Source organism: Patiria miniata, unplaced genomic scaffold, assembly GCF_015706575.1.
Source record: "Patiria miniata isolate m_02_andy unplaced genomic scaffold, ASM1570657v1 HiC_scaffold_7, whole genome shotgun sequence".
NCBI classification, from domain to species: domain Eukaryota; kingdom Metazoa; phylum Echinodermata; class Asteroidea; order Valvatida; family Asterinidae; genus Patiria; species Patiria miniata.
In genome coordinates this window covers 15602554-15629224 of record NW_024037074.1, presented here as the reverse complement: position 1 = coordinate 15629224, position 26671 = coordinate 15602554, and the positions used below count along the sequence as shown (strand labels likewise).

General features: G+C 39.9%; 3 protein-coding genes across 5 annotated transcripts; 1 reads left to right on the top strand and 2 right to left on the bottom strand.

Annotated features, from left to right (window-relative positions):
* Positions 1–262: 262 nt before the first annotated feature.
* LOC119746130 (UBX domain-containing protein 6-like) lies at positions 263–7518 on the bottom strand. 2 transcript variants are annotated; one of them, XM_038222928.1, is made up of 10 exons: positions 7327–7518; positions 6501–6643; positions 5934–6001; positions 5402–5560; positions 4929–5026; positions 4367–4521; positions 3608–3827; positions 2977–3107; positions 2331–2476; positions 263–1831 (listed from the first exon to the last, which is right to left on the bottom strand). In XM_038222928.1, exons 1-10 carry the CDS (start codon positions 7419–7421, stop codon positions 1703–1705), a joined length of 1344 nt encoding a protein of 447 aa, XP_038078856.1. In that variant the 5' UTR covers positions 7422–7518; the 3' UTR covers positions 263–1702. The 2 variants fall into 2 exon arrangements, 1 of the variants encoding a protein (XP_038078856.1); XR_005273695.1 differs by having other exon boundaries at positions 1694–1831; positions 2331–2427.
* Positions 7519–7769: 251 nt separating this feature from the next.
* On the top strand, positions 7770–22535 carry LOC119745983 (pyruvate kinase PKM-like). 2 transcript variants are annotated; one of them, XM_038222720.1, is made up of 11 exons: positions 7770–7873; positions 11272–11457; positions 12262–12353; positions 12809–12928; positions 14042–14228; positions 15219–15361; positions 16045–16172; positions 16264–16414; positions 16877–17029; positions 17903–18069; positions 18408–18693. In XM_038222720.1, exons 2-11 carry the CDS (start codon positions 11280–11282, stop codon positions 18691–18693), a joined length of 1605 nt encoding a protein of 534 aa, XP_038078648.1. In that variant the 5' UTR covers positions 7770–7873; positions 11272–11279. The 2 variants fall into 2 exon arrangements, with proteins under 2 accessions (XP_038078648.1, XP_038078647.1); XM_038222719.1 differs by lacking the exon at positions 7770–7873 and adding an exon at positions 9666–9836 and having other exon boundaries at positions 18408–22535.
* Positions 22536–22778: 243 nt separating this feature from the next.
* On the bottom strand, positions 22779–26525 carry LOC119745985 (cytochrome c oxidase subunit NDUFA4-like). The gene is made up of 4 exons (XM_038222724.1): positions 26382–26525; positions 24972–25060; positions 24636–24696; positions 22779–23902 (listed from the first exon to the last, which is right to left on the bottom strand). The coding sequence occupies exons 1-4, from the start codon at positions 26421–26423 to the stop codon at positions 23843–23845; spliced, it is 252 nt and encodes an 83-aa protein (XP_038078652.1). The 5' UTR covers positions 26424–26525; the 3' UTR covers positions 22779–23842.
* Positions 26526–26671: the final 146 nt, after the last annotated feature.

Genomic DNA, 26671 nt, shown 5'->3' with positions numbered 1-26671 from the left:
TACAGCAAAAGCAAATGTTGTATATTACATTTAATGTGACACATGAACGGGGAAAAAAAGAATCAAGCTGGCCCCTGACCACTTTGGTTAAAGGGTTTAGGTAGTCAACCGTTAGACTTATAAAGCAAGTCTAATTCACAAAAGACAGTCAGTCAGTCAGTCGGTCGGTCGGTCAGTAAGATAGGTACAAAGAGGATGGTAGGCTGGCACTCTGAGACCAGCAAAAATCGTCGAGAAAAACTTCAAGACAACCAAAAGCATATGCCCACTGTGGATTCTTGTTGTTTTAATGTGTGATTTTTAATATTTTAGTATTCATTCTTCCATGCAGGTTGAATAACAAAGTAGCACAAAATCTAATGCACCTGTCAAAAGTTGTCAAAATTTTGTTGACTTTATACTGAAAAATGAAAAAAGAATGGACAATTACTGACGAGCTGTCACATACATGTACAGTGTCAAATTCTTTAACAAATACTAGAATACACTTCCGAACTTGAACAAGATCATCCATCTGGCCAAATATTGTAACCAAAAAATGTCTGATGTCAGGAAGTAATTTTAATCTTTGCCATGAATAAACATACAATAAACATTTTCAACTATAGACATACATTATTTGAAACCTGAATAACTGGAAACTTGAAAAATACACCCCAAATTGCCACGCAGATAGTAAATATGTTTCTATTATTACATGCTCTACATCCCCTCTTTAAATTTTGACTTCTTTTTCTAAAGTCTCATATATAACTCTCATACGTAATGTATTTTCTCGTGGACATGAATAGATCCATTTACAATGTTAACTATGTCTACAAATATCAATTACAATGTTTACAATTGTTGAAGTAAATCTGTATCGATTAATAAGCTTAATTTAAACAGTTTTTCAACACTGTGAAATTTTACAAATATCTTTTGAATTCCTTAATGACTTCAATTTCTCTCAGAAAAATATTTATATCTGCACAAAGTAAATAAACCTGTAAGCGTTGAATAATTATGGAATACCCTGAAAATTACGATTTTCAAATAATTTTGAAACAAAATTGTTAGGAATCTTCCTGAATCCAAAAGCATCATGGCCAAATTTCATGGTTTTGCTAAAATATAAAAGAAAAATGTTTAGCATATTTCAAGGGTTGAAAAGGAATTTCTGAGTGTGAACGCAAATGCGTGTGACTGTGGACTCTCTGCTTACAGGGTTAACACAAAATGTCCTCACTAACACTGTAAGCACAAAATGGTAATCATAAGCATAACAATTCCGTGGCTAGGGCTGGGTCCAAATTACTTGGCTACGGCTTGAAATTACACACGTGTCTATGGGAAGTGGCTGCAGCCGCTACCATAAACAGGTGTGTCATGTCAAGCTGTTGCCAAGTAATTAGGACACGGTTTACATGTGTATGGTGAGAAGTATGCATTTACTAAGTATATTCTGAATGTATAAACAGTTAAAGCGTCTTCGCGTCAGCATCTGGCATCATCAGTAATGCTTTCGAATGTCTCTTAAGGTTGTCATCCCCAACTGTCCCTTTCTTACCGTTGAGGGGGTACTTGTGCACGGACCCCATTGAGCCCAACAAACTCGTTGATGACATCACGCCAGGTCACCCTACAACAAGCTGGACAAGTTGCGTGAACAAGACGGTCCACTCAATTACTATATTGTCTCTAGTTTTTGTATCTCCACGGCTCAGAGACTTTGGATTGCATTGATGAGCTCTGGTTTGAGGTAATCACCCTCTTGCACGAACCCCTGGGCTGCCACAATTTCTTCCATGATCGCTGCGTCCCATGAAAAGTTGACAACAGCCGCTGGTGCCTGAAACACATCAAAATAAAATTTTTATTAAATTGTATATCTTAACCCTAAAGTGGCTAGGTTGGTCCATGTGACACCACACAGTTTTATTTCCACAAGAGCATTTACAATTTTAGACTGATGTCGCGCAGACATCTTGACATCAATTTCAGGAAAATCTGATGTGGCAATCATGCAAAAAGTCACATTTATAACGCGATGTACCAAAAAACCCTTGTGTTTTTCATTGATTATGTACAGGACAACACCCTTCTGCACTGACAGAAACATGGCATGTAAATGACCATAATTACAAAATGCTTTGCTTATATAACAGAAAATGTTCTACTTGTATATTTTATAAAAACACTCATTGTTTTTCTAAGATCAGAAAGGGGTGGACTCTTACCCCCCCCCCCCCCATTCCAAGCTTCAAGATAGCCAGAAAAAAAACCTGCTGTGCTTGGGTTAAAAATGCCTGTTGAGCTGTAACTCATGAGCCTCTCTGAGCGTATCTTACCAGCTTGAGCTCAGCCAACTTGCAGTCTTCCTCCGTTAGTTTCAGTCCTGTTGCATCAGTCAGAATGAAGGGCTGCCAGTCATTGATAAGTGAGCACCTGATGAACTCAAAGACCTCAGACAGCTTATCTGATGCGTGGAATGTGCCTGGCATTCAAATAGAAATTTTTTGTTTGAAAGAATTGCCATCTTGTGGATTTCTGAAGCTGTTTCTTAGAGCTCATGAGACAAGTGACTGGCCGTGTCCAAATTACTAGCTCCTCGTCCGTACATTATCGTTACTGATTGTGGGCTGGAAACCAGCCTACCACGGAAATTATTGTCTGGTAGCCAATAATTTGAAATTACTATAGTAATAATTCAATAACTAAACATGGGCCAATTTTTTCGGTCGATGTCTCATTCAAAAGTAAATACCTTGTGTATTGATAGAAAAATAGCAGTTTAGAAAAGAAATCTATTTTTTTGGGATGAAACTCAAAAATAGCACGGGGAATGTATCTTTAACCTCATATTAAATTCCATTTTGTTCCAATGATCTGAGTTGCCTGAATTATAATGATATTTTTTAATACCGCACTGGCCACCTCAAGAGAAAGTCTTGTAAAGAAACAACAGAGACTGATCTTCTTCAAGAGCTGGCTGACCTTGGAGGAGAATTCCATTGGGGAACCGGACTCGGATCAGAGCGTATCGATATCTCCGTAGATTCCTGAGTGCCTCAGCCTCCTTCATAGCTTTGGTCCGCAGCACGGCATTGCGTTCTACTTCCTCAGTCCTATTTTAAAATTAAAAAACAACATAACTTTGATCAACTTGGCCTTAGAAATGACTTAGACAAAATTACAAAACAAAAAAGATTTGGATATATTTCTTACAAGCTCTTATATTTCTTATAAGCTCTCTGAAAGCATTGAAAATACGGCACTAATAATATTATTATAAAATCTCAAACCTGAAAAAAAAAAAACCATAAATGAGTTTCAATGAATTCAATTTGTGTGTAAAAACGAGTCATGTCTCACATCTTTAGCAGTCAATATTTGTGAACAGTTTTGACCACGAACAGCGTTGTAGCCAAGTCCATTATGAATCATCCAGTCCCAAGTCAAGTCACAAGCTATTCAAACAAAAACTGTGACAAAAGCGCACCATTGTTGTTGGTTCATCCCCTGCTGCTTGTGACTGGACTTGTGAAATGACTTACACTTTACTTCTGAACAGACTTCAGAGGGACTTATAATGGACCAACTATAACACTAATGGGGAGACAGGTACCTGAGTTGCTGTTGTCTCTTGGCCTCTTCCGGTTTGATTCTGTAGAAGTCCTGGGGCAGTTGGAACTGGCTGGCCTGAGAGGACTTCTGATAGACCTTCAGGTCCCGATGGAGGGAAGCCTTCAAGGGTTGGGCTGTCTGTAAGAGCTCGCATGCCGACCTCAGCTGCTCTATGTTGGCTGCTGCTTCGGGGGTCAACACTAAGAAAGCCTCTTCCGTCTCTGAGAAAACAAAACAAGCAAAATGTCGTAAGCAAAAACTTTCAAACTTGTTGGGGAAGATCTAATTCATTCGCCTAAAGAGTCTTTTTAACGTTCAATCTCTTTTTTTTCATTCTGAATCAAGTGAATCATGTGATATGTCTTTCAAAGCCGTTTCTGTGTTAATAAATGAGGAATCGGCAATCTTTACCAAAATGGCTTTGGCTCCTTTGAGAAGGAAGTATTTATGTAAAGTGTCCTGCCTATGAACAAGAAGCACAACAATCACCTTGGTTCATACGAAACCTCTATTGACCATTCTGGAATTGGCTATAAAAATAAGGCCCCCTATCTCTGGTTTGTGTACATTTCTAAGCTACCATGGTCACATGACCAAAAATCTTGATCTAATTGTTCAATGTGCACTGTTTGATTGACAGGCAGGATCCACGGGTACATAATTAAGTCTTCAACATGGCCACAGCCGAGTTGCACTTGGTGTGTAAAATGTTTGTCCATTTTGCATCCACATATGGTCACAAAATAGCCCAAGTTTATACCTTGGTGGGGCAGCATCTTGGGTAAAAATCCCACCGCTTGCAAGAACTCGTGTGAGCCTTCGAGACACGCCACCTTCTCCACGTAGGCCTTGTTACCCATGCGGATCCTCTGGTACTTCTCCTCGGCAAGATTATTGCACACGTTCTCTAAATATCTGAAACGCAAATGTAATTTACAGTTTGCTGTTTTCAGAGGAGGTTGTGCAAAGAGTTCAAGAGTTCAGATTGTCACTTTATCAGAGTTGAGGGGTTCTTGTGCTCAGTGTCCATAGTGCACAAGTTCCCTTCAGCTTTGAAAATGACAAAGACCACTCACATTGAAAGACATTAGAGAGCATGCATAATCAATTGACACACGCAAGTGTCCTTCACTAGCTTATTAGAGTACCATCTACAGTTCTATTGGCCAAGTGTGCAACATAATGTGAGTGAGGTCCCACGTGAGTTATGCCTCCAATTGTGGCCAGATGGTTGGATTTTCCTTTATACTCAGAAATTAAAAAGAAAAAAGGAAATTGGTGGGTTTTTTTTTATTTTTCATTTTAAACTATTTTCAGCTTACTTGCACATGATGTCTATTCCAGCCTGGCGTTTTTCCTTGTCCTTATTATAGGTGTGGACCATTTTGGCCGAAGCCTCTAGGGGATTTTCAGGAAGCAACTGAAAAAAAAAACACAACGTAGTGATAGTATAACAATCGCCATAATGCAACATATTTTTTTCAAATTTATTTTAGGAAATAAAAAACCGAAACGAGTCGGTTTAGATTCATTCAATTCTTTCCAATATGAACTCCGTGCACAAGAGCCCCCTCAGTGGTGTAAATGAGAAAGAGTGCGAATATTGAAGGACTGCTGTCCGCCATCTTGCCTTAAGCATACTGGTGCCCTGCACATATAACTGGTGCCCGGCCTGTGTGACCCAGCAAAGTATCCTTCTCACACTTTTGTTGTAAACAGCGCCCTCTTTCCTTAATTCACGGAGTCCATATTAACGACCCACCTCCAGCAAAACTGACAGATGCTTGCTGCTTACCCTGGTCAGCAGGCACATCTGCAGGTGTTCGTCCACCGACGCTTTTGGAATGACTGGAGAACAGCCCAGCGGGCACTGATAGAAGATGCCACTCACAGAAACAGGGGCTTGGTCATCATGGAAAGCTGGCTGCTCGGGAGAAGTTGACCTGCCTGATGCCTAAGGGGCAGTGGAAGACGAAAAAAATGATCCAGTGGTAAATACAGAAATCATGGAGACAATTTCAATTTTACTCTCTCGTGATCCACGATTGCCATTTCCCAGGTTTGCAACATTACTGATGTTGCTGGTATCATGACTTTGGATGTAATCTTTTTTCTTTTTTTTAAATCAACCTGGCCTGGAAACGCCATATGTGCACTATTAGTTCTCAAACTTATTGTTAGGGAACATATAGTCTATATGTGTCTGTGCCCAATAACTCTGGAGCAGCCTGTTCCAGCTGGGAGGGAGCGCCAATTCAAGACTTTTCCATTTCCAGTCGCAACATTCCAAAAGTGACAGAAACGATGAAGCCATTCTTAGACAATACCCGCGAGGACACTGTCGGGTTGTTCATCCTGTCCATAGCCGCTTGTTCTGCTTCTCTCTCGGCTGCGGCTGCATGAGTGAAAAAAACAAATTTCAAAGCATGATTTTGACCTTAAATTTGGAGAATATATCCTCCGTTACCTAAGGTTCATTATGTAGAAGTTCTGGGTTGTAAAAATTGTCAGAAAGGAGAAAATTGCATTGGAATTTTGAAAGTCAGACAAAATCCTTATTTTCAGGAGTTTCAGATGGAACAGACTCCTGAATTTTATATCTGGGAGGGGGGGGGGGAGCAGTCTTAAACACCCCCCCCCTTGGGTTGCAAACATTAGGAAAATCATGTAGAAAAAATAGCACCGTGCCTGCTAACCCTCCTCCCCCCCCCCTTGACAGATAACCCCCACCCCCTTGACCCAAAAGCTGATCCGTCCCTAGGAGGTTCTTCCAAACTATAGTTACACAATGCTCCAGATTGTCCAAACTATGGTTGGGACTGCCCCTAGTCCATACTATGGTCGGGACCGATGCTATAGGTTGAGAGTAATCCACCTTTGACTGACTTACTGACCCTTTGCTTTGAGTTGTTTCATTTTGGCTGCTGATGCTGGCCGGTCTGGTTGAAGCCTTGCTAAGGCTGCCTCGCCAGCTCGTGCTGCACTTGGTGCTGGGGTCACACGAACTTGCTGCTGCTGGGAACTTGTAGCAACAGGCCTGTGAAAAATAAAGCGTAAAAATAACATTAACACAATGTGTGTAAAACTTAACACACTGATTAGTCTGAGTAACTAGGACTCTACGAATCACATTTTTAACATAGATCGCCAGACCATGTCCAAATGTCATGAGTGTTAAAAAAGGCGATTCATTGAGTCCAAGTTACTAGGACTACACACTTATGACCTTTAATGAGGTCACAAACAGTACTTAGAATAAAGTGTCCGAGAAGGGGTAGGTGGGGTGGGGGCGTAATACTGGTTGTTGATCAATCACATAAACTCTGCTTGATCATGTACGGAAGACAACTTGGGCAATCAGTTGATTAAGCAGGAATTTGCATAACTGGCTTATCGTGCATTGCAGAAAATGTGTGATCGGTCTATTTATCAATATAACAATATCAGGAATGGGTTTGCGCAGTCAGTTGATTTTGTACTGCATTGCAATAAAACCAAACACGCTCTGCCATATGCCTGATCAACCAACATGGCCAATGTTTAAACAATCGACTGATGAATGCGTAAATCATGGATTGGAGACAGTTGAGCGATAATCACCCAATCCACAAACTGCATCCAACAAAAGGCCCCAAGCTTAAAATTAAGTTATTAAGCAACTGATAAACAATTTATCCAATTCAAAAATTAGCCATGCTAAAGTTGAATCCAAATTAATACATTTGTCGCTGCTCGTCAAGTCTGTGGCCAGATCCAGCCTGCTTGAACTTGTGATCAACTTTCTTTTTCTCCACAAACTGCTGAAGCCTTTTCATCTTGGATGATGGGAAAAATACGACACATCAATGAGCAGAATGAACTGATCACATGAATCACAATCACACAGGACAGAGTGAGGGACATTCCCTCTGTGTTTGTTGTGATGTGAATAATCCGTCTGAGCTGGAGTTTTTGTTAGTGGCTAAGGATGTTCACTGTACGAAGTCATTCTTAGTCATAGCCCCAAAACAGCCGACATCGCCGTATCGCCTGATACTCAACACGACTGATTCCCTGTCAGTCACGCGTTATCAAAGTTCAGCTTTGTTTACCAGTGAATAGTCTGGCACCTATTCAACAATTCCGCAATTCCGCTATTGGAAGTTTAAAGTTACCATGCAGTACAAAGGGTTTTTATTTGCGAGCTGCATCGAGCGAGCCCCTGGGAAGCTGACGAAGTACCTCGACATCTCCAGGATTTCTTTAGAAAAATCCTTGAAGTAACCAGGTATTGCGTTGTTCTCATGAAATTATTAAACATGTTAAATAACAGTGTTCAAAATATATATTTTAAATGAAATGTTTGTGTATTTAATGAATGGGAAAGGGTTTATTAACTGTTCCTTCCGGCAAATGCCAACAATGCAATGAATGATCACGATGCTTCAGCATGTCATGTGCATGTTCAGTCAAAATCTATGCCCACGGCCGGCCACCCACACATCACTGACTGGACAAACATAATAAAGACAAGCGACCGTTATAAACAGATATCCATTTACAGTTACGCCAGGGTTTTTATCACGTGCAAACAGAGGAAGGAATAGGTCATTAGGTGTCATGTCAATGGTTAAATTCCTCGGTGGCCAGACCAATGTGTATTTTCTGTTCACAAGTCAGCAGGCGAAAAAGAGCAAGGTTCCTTGCTAGGAAGAAATCTGATCTGATCTACTGTGTCTTTTGCCAATGTTTGCTGTTATGCACAATGGAATTTTCTAAATTTTCATGAATTTATTCCATCCCGCTCCCTTTTTCACGGTCAGACGGTCGCCTCTTTTCTTTTCTGTTTTTATTTTTTTTATTTATTTTTTATTTATAGTCATACATTTGCAGTATATTTTGCATATAGGACTATACATCAAGTACATGAATATTGTCAATATTTTGTCATTTTATATTTGTTTCCAACAAAATTGTAGCCTCTTTGTAGAAAGGGTTATGGCTCCTTTAGTGTTTAGTCTTTACATTACCATAGCATTACCACTTTGGCCCATTGTCACTTCACTTCATCCATTTTTGAACTCCTGATATTATTTTAATTAATGAAAAAAAATATTTCTGGCAAATTTGTTAAAAATGGAGAAAAAGTGGTTAAATGGGAAAAAGGTGTACTAACATCAGGAAATTCTGATTGTTGTCACCTCACCCTAGTGAAAAAAATTCGATTTATACCTATATTCACAATAATGTAATAATTTGAAATAAGACCCAAAGTTTGACAGATGAAATACTCTGGAATAAATCCTCATCTCTGAAATTTTGGTAAAGTTTGATTGTAAGAAGATTACATAGATTTGGCCTTATTTGTTTTGCAGGTTGTTGTCAGAAATTGAGGCTTCGGTCTGACTCTGACTTCGTCCATTTGTCTCATTGTCACTTCACTCCATGGTACTTCGTCCCATTTCAACGCCATTCCATTTAAATGTCATCTCAGTCATGCAAGTACATTGACATGCACGCCGGATGTATACATTGAGGTCATAATTGTTTCTTACCGATAGCTTATCCGTTTTTATTTTTGATTTTTTTTCCTGTTGGAAAAAATAAAACAAGCCATTGTCAAAATATCGTGTAAGGATATAATACCTTTTGACTTTTTAAAGTTGATTGCTGTATCTCAATTCAAAATTCTTTCTGTGATGGGTTTGTTAGGTCATAGATATTTGCACAAAATGTTTAAAATGTGTGACGTCATCAAAAATTCGTTTTTTTGCTAAAAACATATAAGGGTAGATGAATGTAGATAAGGTAACAAGTATGCAAACTTCAAAATGATGTCAAGATGACGTCATCAACTGATTTTTAATGAACATTTACACCTTTCCATTTTTTGGCTACTACATGTAGCAATAATTTACATTAAATGCACTTTGCACACAAAATTATCATTTACATGTACATGACTACACATCGCCAAAAAAAGCATAAACTCATTAAAAAAAATTGTAGTGCAGAAAGGGAAAGCCCTATGTTCTGTTCTTAAACAGACATAGACCTCTAGTTAAATTTAGTTCTCGCTCCATGAAAAAAGAGAATAGAAGTTGAAAGAGGTAATTTTCAAATACCGTTTCCAGATCGCCATACTGTTAAGTTTGGAGTTGTGTCGGCCATGAGCAGTGAAAATCCTCCCAAGGAGCAGAATGCTGCCGTCCGCAAGGAACAACCATACTGGGGTTCTGGCTACTTGTATGGTGCGTTATCACCAGCGTTACCGCACTCGACAAAGTCTGGAAAACTCAATGCGTCAAGTTTTGTTAGGAACATCTGTTCAAAACTACTTTTTTTTAATGAAAATACTAAGCATATACTAGGAAGTTGAAATGGGGCAAAGTGACTGTGGTGCAAAAAAAAAAACCAATTGGGCACAAATACAACGGGATAAAGTTCCAATAGAATAGTTGTAATGGCGCTAAACATGAAACAACAATTATGTAAACTCTGTGGGGCACAATAATAATGGGATTTAAGTTCTAATAAGAAGGTGCCAATGAGGCTAAGTGACAATGGGATAGAGTGCTAATTGTTGGAGTGACAATAGGGCAAAGTAACATTTGGGCCATGATGATAGGAACTTAGGAAGTGTGCCATGGTAAAGTGATTAATTGGCTAAGTGACAACTGGACGAAGTGTCACCGAGGCAAAATGACAAGAGCGTAGTGAAGTGATGTTATGGGTGAAGTGACAATGAGGCAAAGTAGCAATGGTTCCAACTGACAGTTGGACAAAGTCACAGTCAGTGGGATGAAGTGGCAAAAGACAATTGGGGACAATGGAGCAAAACGTTAGTTAGTGAAGTGACAATCAGGCCACGTGACATTAAAAGGAAGTGACGGATAGCACCAATTGTTAATGAACAGAGTACACTGTTCGAAACCTCAAGTTAAAACAACTGGTTCTTCTCAGCACCACACTCGAAATAGATATTATTCACATGGTGTTACCACAAACCTCCCATTCATTGTTCATGTCCACCATGCAAACCTATCAAGTCTCATTTAACACCAATTGGGTGACTGAAAGGTCTCCCCAGGATAAACAAGAAATAAATAAATAATAAATAAATAAATAAATAAATGCCCTTGAGGAAGTGACTATCAAAATGGGTTAATTATGCATTAAATGGGGCAAATTAACTGTAAAGTGGTTTATGTCCGTGCATGGAGCTAAGGACCATAGTAATTACATGAAGGAAGAACAGTGTCCTCATACAGACAGGTATGTATTTAAGCTTAAAGTGCATGCAATGAATTATATACTGCCAATTTTGGTGGTGGTGGGGGGGGGGAGCAGGTGGTGGGGAGGGGATATCTGACAATACATATAAGTGGTGTTGTTTGTGCTATAATTGAATCCTAATCCAACAGTGGCTTTTCATAATTGCCCTCTTTTATTACTTCTGCTAAAAAGTAGCAAGGTAAGGTTAACAAGAGTTTATAGTCATGAACTTTTTAAAGAGTAAAAACCTTATTTGCCAAACAAAGTTCAAATAATATCCGACGTTTAACAAAAAAAACCAATGGCAAGAAAATGCCCAATACCTATTCATATTTGTTTTGTTTTACGAGGAGGTCGATTTTAAGGGGGAAAAATGTGAATACCGTGTGGATGTGTTTTTTTTGCAATCAGGTAGAAAGATGAAGCGTGTCACCCATGCCAGTGAGGGGGCCATGGAAGGAATGGAGAGCGAACATTACTTCCAGGCCACCCAGTACAAAGTCGTGACGGCCAACTCCTTCCTGGACCATCAGAGCAAGCTGCATATTGACAGCCGGCCGGGCAACGTGCGGAACACCGGAATCATTGCCACAATCGGTGAGGGTACCCATGATTGTTCTCAAATGATAATGATGATGCATATTTATAAAGTGCACATATCAAATGGAATTAGTGCTGGAGGCTCAACATCATTATTACCCTGCTCATTGGGTCAATGAAACATAGCTCCCAGAAGTATGGGCTCCGTGCGCCAACAATAGAGGGCGTGTTTTTACCACTTCCGAAAGCCCTGTGGACGGGGGACACGGCGTGTGCGTACTGTACTGGTTCGCACGCAAAGTACGCACGACTTCCTGAATGTCGTCGACGCGCGAATACGTTTAAAACTAACTTGTGATGGTCTCCAAGACTAATCCCCACCCCCAATAACTTTGGATCATTCAAAATACGCAGTGGATGGACCAGGAACCAGTCTAGGTCTCCCCCAACTCTACTTTTCTGGCCGTTGAAGGGGTACTTGTGCACGAAGCCCATACAGCTCTATGCTGCCATTTAGGGGCAAAGCAGCTTAATCAGTTACAGTAAACATCGCTGCCCTCACAGGTACCCATCTACTCCTGGGTGGGGAGAAAGCAAAGAGTGACAAAGTGCCTTGCCCAAGGGCACATGCACCACAACCCCAGGCTGGACTCGAACCCACAACCTTCAGAAGTACCCACTGGCCTTGCGTTTGATGCTCTTGACCACAAAGTCATGTCCGTCAACATGATTGTATCATTGGAATTATTTGCCTCGGGGGAATTAAAATTCAAAACGGGATTTTCCCTTCACCTTGAAATACATTTATTGTTCATCTAGTGACTTGTTTTTGTTTTTGTGTGTGTGTTTTTTTTAATACAGGGCCAGTTTCCAGAGAAGTAAACACCCTGGAAAAAATGATTCAGGCAGGCATGAACATTGCGCGGATGAACTTCTCTCATGGAACTCACGAGGTACGGCTTCGCTAGTAGCAAATCTAGTGTATAGCCCATAAAAGTCTTCAGAAGACTTGTGGAATATAGTTTTGCTATATATAGACCTGAACAGATCTAAAAAGGTAGCTTCACATTTATGCATATCTGATCAAAATTATTATCTTAAATTGTTTACAAAATTTTGGCAAAGGATTATGATTTAAACAATCAGTCCATTAGCTTAGCAAGTTCTATTAAAGAATGCAACATAATATCCTTTATTTCTGTTATTCATTGGAATTTATTGCAAAGGAACATGGGTACATAAATATTTCAATTAGCTACAGTGTTATTTGTGCTTTTGAATAGTTTCTCAGTTTCATTGGCTTTATTGAAACTATCTTTGCCGTGATTTTTTCGCATTGATTGTTGAAAGTATTGATGGGATTCCCTGCCCCTCATTTCTTCTGATATTTTATTGTATTTTTCTCCAGTATCACGCCAAGACCATTGAAAACGTGCGTGAAGCATCAACACGGTTCAAGTTCAACCGCAACATCGGTATTGCCCTCGACACCAAAGGACCCGAGATTCGTACTGGCTTGCTGGAAGGGGTAAGATCAAGTCATTGGATTTTGAGCCGTCATCAAAATTTGGGTTCTTTTAGCAAAAATAAAGGGAGAACTAATGTACATGTATGAGCTTTTAATACTTTCCTAAGTTAACCATTATGTTGGTGGAATGCGGCATTCAAGTTACTATCATTTGTCTTTCTTCTCTTTTGAATAGGGCTGTCCCCGATATACCAAATTTCCAAATATCAACCAAATATCCAAATATCAACCGAATATTCAAATAGCTATTTGCAGGTTTGAATGTTAAATTTTTTTTAACAAATACTCAAGCACACACACCCATCTTTGTAAACACCGGCAATCGTGGACCCCCTATTGTCCCAAATCCTCATTCCTTTGTTTGTACTCTTAACTTTTTAGCAACAGCTCTCATTGGTTTTGTACAGGAATTTCAATCGTGGACAATCGGTCAATCGTGGACCGTTCGTGCCCTAACCCTTTTGTCCCTAGTCCACGTTTGCCGGTGTTTACATACTCGCAACTGCGATGTAATTTTATCATAAAGTTTTGGCGCTTTATTGTCAGATGCCACTTTTTTGTTGACTGTAACTTTTTTGTTGACGGCAGTTTATTTTTTCCCATCCTTTTAGCAGGTTAAAGCCTTAGGCAGTTATGAAATAGTTACTGCAAAACACTATCGTTCACCGCATGCAAATATTATCCGGGGCCCTCTGCATGCAACTTTTGCTGACGTGGCACGTAGTTGCAGGTGGCAATTTCGAATATCCAAATATTCAGTCAAACGCAGTTTCAAGTAATCTAATACTAAATTATTTGACAATGTGCAGCACTATTCTATTGTTCAACAGAGTCCATAAAATATTTTCAATTTTTTTTTTAATTGTAAATCATGTTCAATTAATTAACCAATTTGAATGGAATTGAATTGAAAAAAAAAAAATCACAAGTCCAGTCACAAGTAACAGTGGATGAACTATGCTGAAATGCACCTGCCACAGATCATTGGAATAGCCTGTGACTTGACTCGGGATAAGCTGATTCTATATTTACCTGTGACTGCATTTGTTGTGATTTGTGACGGGCTTTAACAACAACACTTGTATCCTGTTTGCCTGATTTGTACCCGTGCAGGGAGGGAGTGCTGAGGTCGAGCTAACCACAGGAGAAAAGATCCGAGTCTCCTTGAATCCAGCGCATGCCGAGTGCGGCAAAAAAGAGCGTATTTACGCTGACTACCCCAACATGAGGCAAGTGCTAGAGCCAGGCGGTATTATCTACATTGACGACGGACTCATCTCCCTTGAGGTAGAAGTCATTGGTGAGTTAAGTGTTCTCTTCCGGCGGCACTTTCATGTAGGCCCGAGATCTGACCTCATAACACATGTGTATATGAGGACAGGCAACGGCCTCTTGCTTGTATTATCTTACTGATGCGTCTTGGCTCTGCTGCCTCCCCTTTAGTTTGATTGGCCTACTTTGCCAGTGCATCATGCTTAACGCAGCACCCTATCGGTACGCACATAGATATTTAAATCAGGTTGACCCCTACATTATAGGTCAACCTGACAATCAATGCGCTGGTTGGTATCAGACTTAGGCTGCATCCGAATCAACAGTCTAGAGCTAGGTCTAGGGCCGCGCCCATTGAAAATACGCGGGAACGCACTGACAATAGACGTAGCCGTAGCTCTGGAAGCCTGTTTCGGACACGGCCTTAACAGGCTGTCCACAATAATCCGCCATTTTGAGTCTGTGTTCAGAATACGTGTGCCTATGGAAGTGACTGCAGCCACTTCCCATAGACTTGTGTGTTATTTCCAGCCATTGCCAAGTAATTCGGATGCGGTCTGTCTTTCATGGAGCTGCTTAAGCACAGAAATTGGCTTAGCAAAATGGGTTACCGGTCAAACTGTCATACCATGTATGCTTGTGACTGGTACCCGGGTGCTTCTTGCTTAGCACATAGATCATGGAAGCAATATTTGCAGCGATCAGTGCTAGCTGAAACTACCAGTTACTTGCAGCTTTTGTCTGTTGGTGGAATTTGACTAGACCTAGTGCTTATGTGGTCTGCCTGTTGGTGACTAGCCTGCGTAAAAGGCATGGCAGGGGTAGAGGATGGACATTTTGACTGTCTGTGACTGATCAAACAAAAGGAGGGTTAAAACAAATGTTGACAAAGGCATTCCTTTCGTTATTGCTATCGTTGTCTTGTGATTTGCTTACCCGAGTTATGATGTGATTTTTATCACAAGTGCCTTGACTACAACACTGTTAATACATCCCTATTGTTTGTCATTGTGTACAGGTGATGATTTCATTGACTGCGACATCGTGAATGGAGGCATGCTGGGGTCAAAGAAGGGCGTTAACCTCCCAGAGGCTATCGTTGACCTGCCGGCCGTCTCTGAGAAGGACAAGTCTGATCTAAGGTTCGGCGTGGAGCACGGGGTGAGTAAATCGTTGGCATTGGCCTGGCTGTAAGGTTTCTCTTAAGCCTAGGGCTGCATCAAAATGACTGGGCTATGGCTCATAGATACACATGTGTCTATGGAGGTGGGTGAAGCCACTTCACATAGACACTGTGTAACCATGGCCAGGTACTACACTTGGCTTTGGTTTTACTATATAATCTTGGTTAATTTTGGCCAGACACCCTATTAAAAATGATATGCAACAGTTGTGCAAGTCCGAAATCTGTCCAGTGCAGTTGGATCCAACAAGTGAATTATTTCAATGCCAAGTCCAACCTGTGAGGCTTGATTCATGTGTCCTTGGGCAAGACAATTTACCACAAGAGACGATGGTTTCTGTGAGAGCAGGGATGGTTGTTCTGTTTAAATGAGCGGTTTGTTGAATACTCCAAAAGCAGGCATGAGATTTTGTGAAGACTTTGGTCTGAAATCAGGCTTTTTTAAACTGAGAGAAAGAGATCATCAGCTCTGAAAGAAATGCATGATTCACATTTTTCATTCAATTTTCAGACCTTTGCTATGTACAATTGACTTTCTTCCCTTTCTTGAAGGAGCTCATGAGATGGCATGAGGAATGTTTGTTGGGCCTGATCAGAATCAAAAATAAATTGCCATGATCATGTTTTGATCATAACACCCTTTTGTCCTCTCTCATGCCAGGTGGACATGGTGTTTGCATCGTTCATCCGCAAGGCCTCCGATGTCGCACAAGTGCGCAGCGTTCTCGGTGAAACCGGCAAACATATCGCTGTCATCAGCAAAATTGAGAACCACGAAGGACTACACAGGTACACAGTAACACAGATATCCTTTTAAAAATGTTACTTTCCGTTTAACCTTTTTTGTTGAGATACATTTGTTTGGTCTCCCTTTCTCTAGATTTGATGAGATTCTCGAAGCTAGCGATGGCATCATGGTCGCTAGGGGCGACCTGGGCATTGAGATCCCGCCGGAGAAAGTCTTCCTTGCTCAGAAGATGATGATCAGCCGCTGTAACCAAGTCGGCAAACCGGTCATCTGTGCTACTCAGGTGAAAAATCTGGGCTAAAAGTCTTGCTTGTGGAAAAGGTGGGGGTGGGGGGAGGAGGTGTGTAAGGACTCTGTATACAAGTGTCAATGAGAGTGTCAATGAGAGTTATATGACGGACACTTGATAATAATGGCTGTCATTACCCACATAAAGAAGCTGTGGGTTTGTGTACATTCGGATGCAAATGAGTTGTGCATACTCCATGCCAAAATACACAGCTTGCTTTGTGATGCACCAAATCCTTCAAACAAGTTTTTGTTTTAAATGACCAAGGCACAGTGGAGAAACTCATTCCTTCACGAAAAACGAGGTCTCAATTTTCCAATCTCGGAAACCAATTATGTTTGAACAAGAGCTGTGACCAGATGAACACACTCCTTTTTTTAAGTAATACATGCTACAACCCTGTACTGGTGGTTTTGAACTGATTTAACGTTCAGTCTTTCTTGTCTGGCCGTCTAGATGTTGGATAGTATGGTCAAAAACCCTCGGCCCACTCGTGCCGAGACCAGCGACGTGGCCAATGCCGTGCTGGACGGGGCAGACTGCGTCATGCTGTCTGGCGAGACTGCCAAAGGGTCCTACCCTGTGGAAGCATGTGCGATGATGCATGGGGTGAGTGTATAACAGCTGCGCGACTACAATAGAGGGCGCTATGGAGGCCTGCTCACTAAGAGCCAAAACACGCTTTTCACAATTTAGAAAAGAGTGCCATGTTGCAGTGGTTATGGTGTCCATCTCATATGTAGCAGTCTGTGATTTTAAACACTGACAGGGTTCATAGTTCTTGTGTTCATAGGCAAGACACTTAACTATAATTGCCTTACTCTACCCAGGATTGGGGAGTGTGGCCTTGTGGTTAGGGTTTGTGACTCATGATCAGAGGGTCAGGGGTTGAATCCAGCTTATGGTCATATGTTGTGTCCTTGGGCAAGCCACTTCACCCCACTTGCCTCTCTCCACCCAGGAGTATAAATGGGTACTGGCATTAGCTGGGGAGTAACTTGCGATGGACAGGCATCCCATCCAGGTGGATTAGAAATATTCTCAGTCGTTTCATGCTTCTGAAACCAGAGATAATCGCCAGCGAGATGAACCACATGGCTCGGGACAGACTTGACTGTACTTACTTACCCAGATGTATAAATAGTACCGAACAGATGCATTGAACTCGAACTGTTAAAAAAATACTGGTCTTATGGCCTGATGAGAAGTGATAATAATTGTGAAGGGCTTCAAGAGATCTGCTTTAAGCTCTTTATAAGCACCACATTACAAACAGTTGATGTTGGCAGTTGGAATCCTTTGTGTTCCCAATTAAGAACAGGTAGATTTCCCAATTAAACATTAAACATTTTTCTGAGTTTTCCAAGACACTACCTGACAGCAGTTTTATTACAAGCATTTTCACTGCCAGAAACAAACTGTGATCACCACGACGAAAGCGGTTATACATAATTCACATTTTGATGCATTTTTTGTGTGTAGATCACCCGTGAAGCCGAGTCAGCAGTCTTCCATCGCATGATGTTTGAGAATCTTGTCCGCTCTATTGACATACCGACGGGTGCTGCTATGACCATCGCTATCGCTGCCGTCGAGGCCTCATTCAAATGTCTGGCAGGTGCCATCATTATCTTATCGAAGACTGGAAGGTAAGGAGAGGACTTTCCTCAATTATAGGTAGCCGCTAGCACGAAAGAATTGCTTATCACATTTTCGTGCTTAGAAGCTCAATGCAATTGGCATCAGGGCCCAAGATCTTGGATCTGCGATAAAACTAGGACACCGTGTTTCAATTTTTTTTAAACCTATAGGATCTGTGCGCAAACAAGAGAGGGCGTTTTTTTACCACTTGCAAGAGGCCTATGGACGGGACACGCCACGTGCTTGCCAATGAGGGGGTACTTGTGCACGGAGCACAGACAAACCTACAGTTCTTATAAATTCCATCCTTTACCATCATTTAAGTTAGCGTCTTAACACATTGCAGATCTGCACACATGGTGTCCCGCTTCCGCCCCCTGGCGCCCATCATCTCGGTCGTCCGTGACCCCGGGGTGGCACGCAAGATCCATCTGTACCGTGGCTGCTTCCCTGTCTACTTTGAGGAACCTCAATTGGAAAACTGGCAGGACGACATCGATCGTCGCGTCAAGTATGGCGTCGAGCGAGGCCTGCACAGAGGCTTCTTCAAGGAAGGGGCACCGCTGATTGTGGTGAATGGTTGGCGCTCTGGTGCCGGATTTACCAACACCATGCGCATTCTGTACGCATGAGGTGTCTTATGCTCAGTCGCATTGCAAAACTGCATGGTTGTCATTTTTTTCTGTTCAAAATTTGAGAGTAAGATTAAAAGGGATGGTATCGCATTGGTATTGGCAACAACATTGCATCCCTCTGTTGAAAATCATAAAGCGTTAGTGCTATCGTGAGGGTCGGTTCAAACTTGTCTGAATTCGAATGCAAAGTTGTGATTTCACTGCAAATTTTAACTCTTCAAATTTGCAACATGTTGAGCATTTTTCAACAGCGACGAATGTTGTTGTGTATGTTTTGTGGCATAAAACTAGATTTGCACTTTTTGTGAAGTATGGAAAGATCTAACCTTTTTGGCAAAATCTGCACACGATCGCTGCACATATTTGGGACGTCGCAGGGATACCTGTGGCAGCCTTTTGTTCAAGATAATCCATGCATCGTTTTTGCTGCCAGGAAATGAGACAAAATGTGTTTTGGGACTTGGGTTGTGTTTCATAGGTTCCCACTGTTAAAATACCGTCCCTTCCATCCCCATTCAGGTTTGCATAGAAAAAGAACATCCAGTGGTTTTGCAAAGTTAGAATTGAGTCATACTAAGACTTAAGAAGAGAAGCTATATTTCATGTCTTAATTGTTGAAAGGAACAGAAAGGAAAGCTTTAGCTGATTTTGTTCAAACTTTTTTTGAAAAGGGCAGGAGGTATTGAAAGAAGTACTTTTGGGTTGAAAATCAGAAATGGCGCAGATAGTATATCTACATGTGAACTTATACCTGCTTGATCTGCTAAATTGTCATTTATCCATTCTAATGCTAAGACCCATATCCCCATAAAAATGTAATAACTAAAATAGAATAAATAAAATCAATGTGTTGAAATAAAAATGATGTGCAAATTGGTGGCAGCGATACTGTTGAAAGGTGGGGAATAAAATGTTGATGCCAAGGAAATGCTGCAGAAATGATTTGGTGTGGGTAATGTATCTCCTTTAAGTATAAACAATTATACATTTAAAAAAAATTAATGTTTGGAGTGAACACATTTTGAATTCTCAAATTAAGTATGTGTTTATCTAGACTATAGTGTTAAAAGTTGTATGCGCATACAACATATATTAGGCCCTATGCGATGTATTTCAAAATACACAAAACAGTGAAAGTATAAAGATTAATTTTGAACTTTTTATGTTAGATTTGAAAGGCAAAGCAATGTTGCCTACAATCAGTTAAAAACTCCTACTATGTATATTTAATAGTTGTGACTATATCATATTGTACTCTATCGCAATTAAATTGAGTCAAAACAGTACACAGATTAACTGTTTTAAAAATATTGCAGTTTTTGCCAGTGATCAACTTGGATTGTTTATAGAAATATATTCATAGTGTACTCTTATTTACCCTAACCTTATCAACTCCTTCAAAATCCATCCCCCATTTCGGGGGATTTGGGCAGATAAGCCGTTTGTACCAAGTCCATCAAAATCCACCAGAACCAGTGGTGGATTTCAATGGATTTGGTCCTGAAGCATTCTGTGAAGCAGAGTGAGTGATGGATTTTGATGGACATGGTCTTCTACTTAGTCAAACTAGGTACGGAGTTAGCAATAAGGTGGGGTCACTGCATGGACATTTTGCAGTTTACTTGTGAATGTTGCTAAAAAAACACTAAAAAAAACCACTTGGGATTGTTTTGGGGAAGATTTTGGATAACTTATTCTATTGATACAATGTGTTATCACTTTGTCAGTTGTGTACAAAGTCTACAGTGAGTCTTGGAGTACGATAGTCATTCATGATGCTGGATTGGTATTGGACACTTTTCAACATACGTGTATATGCAATAACTGACCACCTAATAGTTCTTACAGGGTGTATCATAACATGGCAATCCAAAAACGGGTTTGTAGTTCTAAGTTTTGAAACTGTTGGAATGATTGCATTTTCATCATTTTTCCGTAATACCAAACTAGCATCTTTGTAGATGTATAAGTTCATAAACAACTACATGCGAGTTCCACCGATACTTCATACGAAGGGACATACAACATGTACCAAAGTTGTATTTCATGCTAATTTGTTGTGTTTAATTTGTGGTAGCTGTAAACAATCTCATTTCGTATTTGTGTGAAAAAAAGGAGATACGGTTTCTTTGTGTCCATAGAAACGGGCTCATCTTAAAGACACAATATTTAAGCTGAAGGCAAGGCAATTAGCATAGTAGAGCTGGTCACAGAGTGCACAGAATTCTATTCAATTGATTCAGACTGGCTATTGACTGGAAGTCTTTTCATGCATGTGTGTCCATAATGGTCCAGATTTAGCATATTCATTGGCGTTACGGGGTAATCCTATATGATAGCACTGCCCGGCTCACCAGGACACTAGGCTGGCCCTCTGGGACCAGCAAAATATTTGCCAGTGTGAAAAATATTTGGCAAAATTAAAATCACAAAGAAATACTGATGTCATTCACGCCGTATTGGACACTAAAAAGCAACTTACATAAATTTAATTAACGTGTCTTTTTTTTAGATCATGAGAGTGGTTTGCACTGATACAGCATTGTAACCATATTCAGCTGCTTTGTTTTATTAATTTTGTTACCAATTTTAATTGTACCAAAGTTTTGTTTGAAGTAAATCTTCACATTTGCAGAATAGATGCACATATGTTTCCTGATTAGCCTGGTGCCAGTTAATGTCACTCAACTCCTTTGTGTTTTTAACACTCGCTTTGGGACACTAGACCGGTTGATTACAAGGGGCATATATGCATATCTTTTTTTCAACATTTTGCTTTGATTTTATCACTGTTGATCCCATTAAAATGTTTGTTTTACTCTTTTTTCGTATATGCAATATTCTCTGTAGATTGTAGCCTGAAATTTTCTGGACTTGCCAAATGAAAAAAAAAAAATCCAATGTGAACTACATGTACTACATATACCCTTTCTTTAACCTATAATAAGAAATTCTTTCTAAAAGTAAAATTTGTTGTTGTTAAAACCATAGAATGTTTGCGCTTGAAGTGCGAGTGTGGATTTAAATCCTTTCTTTTCTCTTAAAGAGTGCAGATGGCTCCTGTGTGGAATTAAGCCCAAACAATAGGCACCAAGTGTATGTTTTGCTGTATTTGTTGGTTATGAACATTGATGAGTTTTGTCCTCAATAAACGTAACAAATTATAAATGATTCAGACAGTAATTTGCACTATCGGTATATAGCTTAATTTAAGCTAAGCTCAAATATTTGCTTACAAAACGTTACCAGAGCTAATTCTCAAGAAGGTATTAAGCAGAAGAAACAAATCGCTCTGCAAGTTTTGGCTAATACACTGACATTTTGGCCAGTATCGGCCAATGTGCTGAGCAAATATTCTTAATAGCAGATTCTTGCATGCTGCATAAGAGTTCGTCTATGGCTCCATAGCTCAGCTCCATCTTGCATCAGGAACACAACTAGTAAGCGGCCAATTTGGGGAAACTTCCATCAGTTCCAATACTACAAGTCTGAGATCGTTGAAGCTGAAGGCACAGTTCGGGGACAAAGCTGCGGTTTGGAAAATGGCCTCGTCTGCCATCATAAGTCGGGATGTACATGGTCACACCTCAGACATCTCTAGTTGATGAAACTCAAATTTCTTGAGAGAGAAAATCAGTCATAATAAAGATTGACTATTGCTGTCATCATTTTAGAGATTCTGACAAAGATGGCCTTTGTGAAAAGATGTTCAAATGTTTTTGAGTTTGCAGGTTTGGTTTGAATGTGTGCTAATTGTGTTTGTGTAAGATCCATAATGAAAAATGGCTTAGTAATAACACGGATACTAGTTTAGACATTAAAAATGACATGCAAAGTAAGTTGTGTTTGTGTCATTATTTAGTATAATGTGGTCTTCACTACTTGTAACAAATTCCTAACCATCCAAACTGAAGGAAAAGGCATCCATGTGTGCTGTTCCCGGCAGTCACAAAAATCCGATGTTGTATGATTGTGCTAGTTGGTATTCAAGAAAGTTGGCGCACGGCACAGCTTGAACCTAAAATTGTTGGCTTTGATATGGAATCTCAACATCAAACAAACTCTGAAAAACAAACAGAGAATTTATATGACTGGCTCTTTGAATTTTATTTCAATATCAGTTGAAGTCCAAACCTACATGTGTAACAGGGAATTATGTAAGGACTTGGGAGTGAAATTCTGTCTTTAATAGGATGGTTTTTATACACGTACATACTGAAACAAAACTCCTAACCCTGTCACTCAATTATAGCAGTGCTGTTTTGACAAATGTTTAGCTTGTGCGTTAAAGCTTATTGTCCAATATGACCCTGCAGGAGTAGTACACAACACATCCAAGTAACTGTACTGTAATTTTGAAATACTGAGAGATATTTTGGACTCGACATATGTAATACCCTACAAATATTTCTACAAGAAACACACCCGTTGTATTTGAAGGGGAAACGAATACTGTTGGTAGGGGAAGACTGTGCGTCGGGATCTTTTAAGAATAAATTCAGCCTTGTTGAAAAATGTTTGTGCAGTTAGACTATCCAAAAACCTTTGGATATGACCAAGAACTACGTGTAGAATACTTACATTGTGAGGCAACCAACTAGTATTGATCAACATTCCGCAACATGCAATGAACAGATTTTATGTTTCTCTTTAGGACAACTAATAGTTGATCGTTAAAATCGTTGTTGAGGGATTTCGTTTTGGCAGCTAAGTTTATCTTAACATTAAAATAGGCTATTACTCAACATACTTTATCCATGCAATTGAGTAAAAAAAAAAGATAAATAACTTGCCCAAAATTGAAAATTATCTGATAACACTCCTTGCCAATATGCTTCTTTGAAAAGCAGAAAACAATACTTGGAATAATGCCTTCTTAAGATGATCATGGATGCGAGCATTTAGACACCAGGTCAAAGTTAATTATCAGCTTATACAAATTTTATGGAGCACAAAACTGAACTTCAACATAATATTCTACTGCTCCAAATACTATCAATACTAGCAAGCAATCAAACCAAAAAGTTATTTCTTTGTACAAATTTGTAAATTTATGTTAACAAACTTCATCCTCGATCCCTCCGTACTTCAGACTCGTCAAATGGTGTTTCGTGTTGCGAGTCGCAGTAGGGAATAGCCTGGATGATTACAGTTCAGGTCGATTTGACTTCAGCTTGGCAAATTCGATTCCTCCCGGGGCATAGAACTGAAGAGAACAAAATCAAATTAAAATTAATTAAAATTGTCCAACGAATAGACTAATCCATCTAACTCACTTTGGTGTGAGAAAAATCATATTAAAATTGGGAGGATACTGTAGTGTTAGTGTGCTCTGCCTCATTCTGTCGTCTCATTTTGTCTGTTGACTGAATTTGACTAGTCACAGTGCTTGCTTGAAATATGATCTGACTGTTGGTGACTAGCCTGTGGAAAAGGCATGGCAGGGGACAGGATTGATTTTTTGACTGTCTGTGACTGTTCAGGTAGCAGGAGGGTTAATGACCTTTATGTAATTTAGTTTGTTCAGACCATTTGCATGATCTTGCATAGCCTGCAGGATAAAACCAACAATTCAATGAAAACAAAGCGTTTCTGTTTACCTGTTATTACCCAAACCCTACAAATGTTGATGCAAGGAAAGTTAATTTATTTAAAGTTAAATCCAGCACTGGCCAGTAACTCAATCCACATTCTAGGTTCTTTCACACAATTAAGACACCAACACGTGAGTGTTGCTGTTTTGGATGTAGCTTAGATAATGATCATACACACACAGCTTTCTTTTACTTTTACATTTACATCTGTAAAACCGTTTTATCTTGAAAATCAAGTTGTGTGTAAAAAAAATACAAAACTCTTGTTACTACTCTGTGTGAGCTTGAAGTAGGTACAAGTAGGAAACACAGACACATGTGTTGATGATTTCCCAAATACTGTACCTTTATGTTCTCATTGGGCTTGATCTTCGTCCATGGGTGCGGGTTATTCTTCTTATCCCATCTATTAAAAAAAATACATTTCTTTTAGTGAACTTCTGCACTAATTAGGACCTTAACCCTAACTCCCTAGCAAAATCCTCCATTGTTTCTTGAATGTGGTTCTTGGAGGGGTGACCACTGCAAAATCCTCCAGCAATCACTGTCAATATGTTGAGGCAGAGCCAGTGACATCCTGGAGCAGTGCGGAGGATCTGAAGTATATTCTAGGCATAAATTTATGCACGGCTGAGCATGAACAACACAAGGACCCATTCAATTATCATTGCGTTCACTTACGTTGCATCTGGGTTCTTCAGTGCCAGACGGCCAATGTAGTAAGCTGCCCATGCAGCTCCAATCCCCACTGATACGAACAGAGGAATCAACTGAAATGAAAAGGAAACAATTTATGAAATTATTGGCAAGGCTGACAATCATTTTCAAGCATTTACAGTACGACGGCTGTTTGATGATGCTCACTTACATAGATTTATAAATAATCAACCCAGAGTGGCAAGGGTTGAGACGTCATAAAATACATCCAATACTTTCAAAAGGCAGTAAATTCAACAGTTTCGACTGCTGAAATTCTTGAAACTGTCATCCAATGTGTACAAGTTTATTAAAGTGTGAAAAGATTCTCTTATGATAACTAATTTTTCCCTTCAGTGACCTATCAGAAATTGATAAAATGTCCTTAAATGTCAAATTTAGCAGGGAAAACATTGAAGTATTTACAGAGAAAACACTTAGATATTTTCAGACCAGTCTCATACACAGCTTCACAGCTTGTGCACAGGGTGACAAGTGATTGCCAGACACAGCAATCTTTCTGGAAGGGTTGCAATAGGATAACACAGCAATATACGTACACTAGTGCCTGTAGGGGTTCCAACAAGCATGACAAGGCCAAGCACAAGTACCCCCTCAACACTAATGCTCCTATCAAATGTTCCCCCCTCCCCTCCCCGTATGTATGATTGATGTATCAACCAGTCCCCATAGGCTGCGCAGGTAACGCTTGCAATGCAATTTTAATTTTAAATCTTAACGTAAAATTTTCGATTGTTTTTTAATTGTAACGATCGCGGAATGAGGCGCGCTGCATTTGCCGGCTAAAGCTACGCGGTCCTATTTATACGCAATTCAAGGCGAGTGGGTAGAAATATGACCGCGTAGCTTTAAGGACCGGCAAATGCAGCGCGGCTCATTCCGCGATCGTCGCAATTTGACAAAACGAAGTGGCTATCGTTACGACAGCCGTTGTTTAGCACCCTCTACGATACTTGTTTGATACGCACGCAGGTATATAATTATTTGTTTCCCCACGTTTTAGCGAGCAGTGCGACAGCTCAGTCGATAGAGGGTAGGATTTTGCACCGCGAGGTTGCAGGTTCGCACCTCAATTTTGCACTCGAATTTTTCTCCTTTACTAACCTGAGGCTTTGGAGGATTTTTTTTAAAAGGGAAATATTGTCAGAATTTCATAACGTTCAAATTCACTTTTTTTCCTTCTAATTTTATATTTTCTTCTCATGTTTTTATAAAAGTTGCAGTACTACTGTAACGATAGAAAATGGGAAATGCGTTACGGCTGCCGTAACGATAGCCACTGCGTTGACAAAAACAATCGAAAATTTTACGTTCGGTTAAGATTTAAAATTGTGACGGATTTAAGGCTTATTAAAAAAAAATGTTCATACTTACTGCATAGTGACTCCGTAGTGATTTGACCGTTAATCCTTGCATTTTGACGGAGATGTTTTGTGTTAGAACGGGGCAACCTATTTAGTGCGCACACAAAACTTACAATCCAAAATGGCGACACAATAATACCCTTTAACTTTTAAGTTATTATAAAAAGAATTTAAGCCACCAATCGACCTGAAAAAAAAAAGAATATCACCAAAAATAATCTGTTCCAAAGTTATAAAATAAGCAATTAATAATTTCTTTGAAGATTCAATTTCTAGGTTGATTACTCAAAATTTACAAAC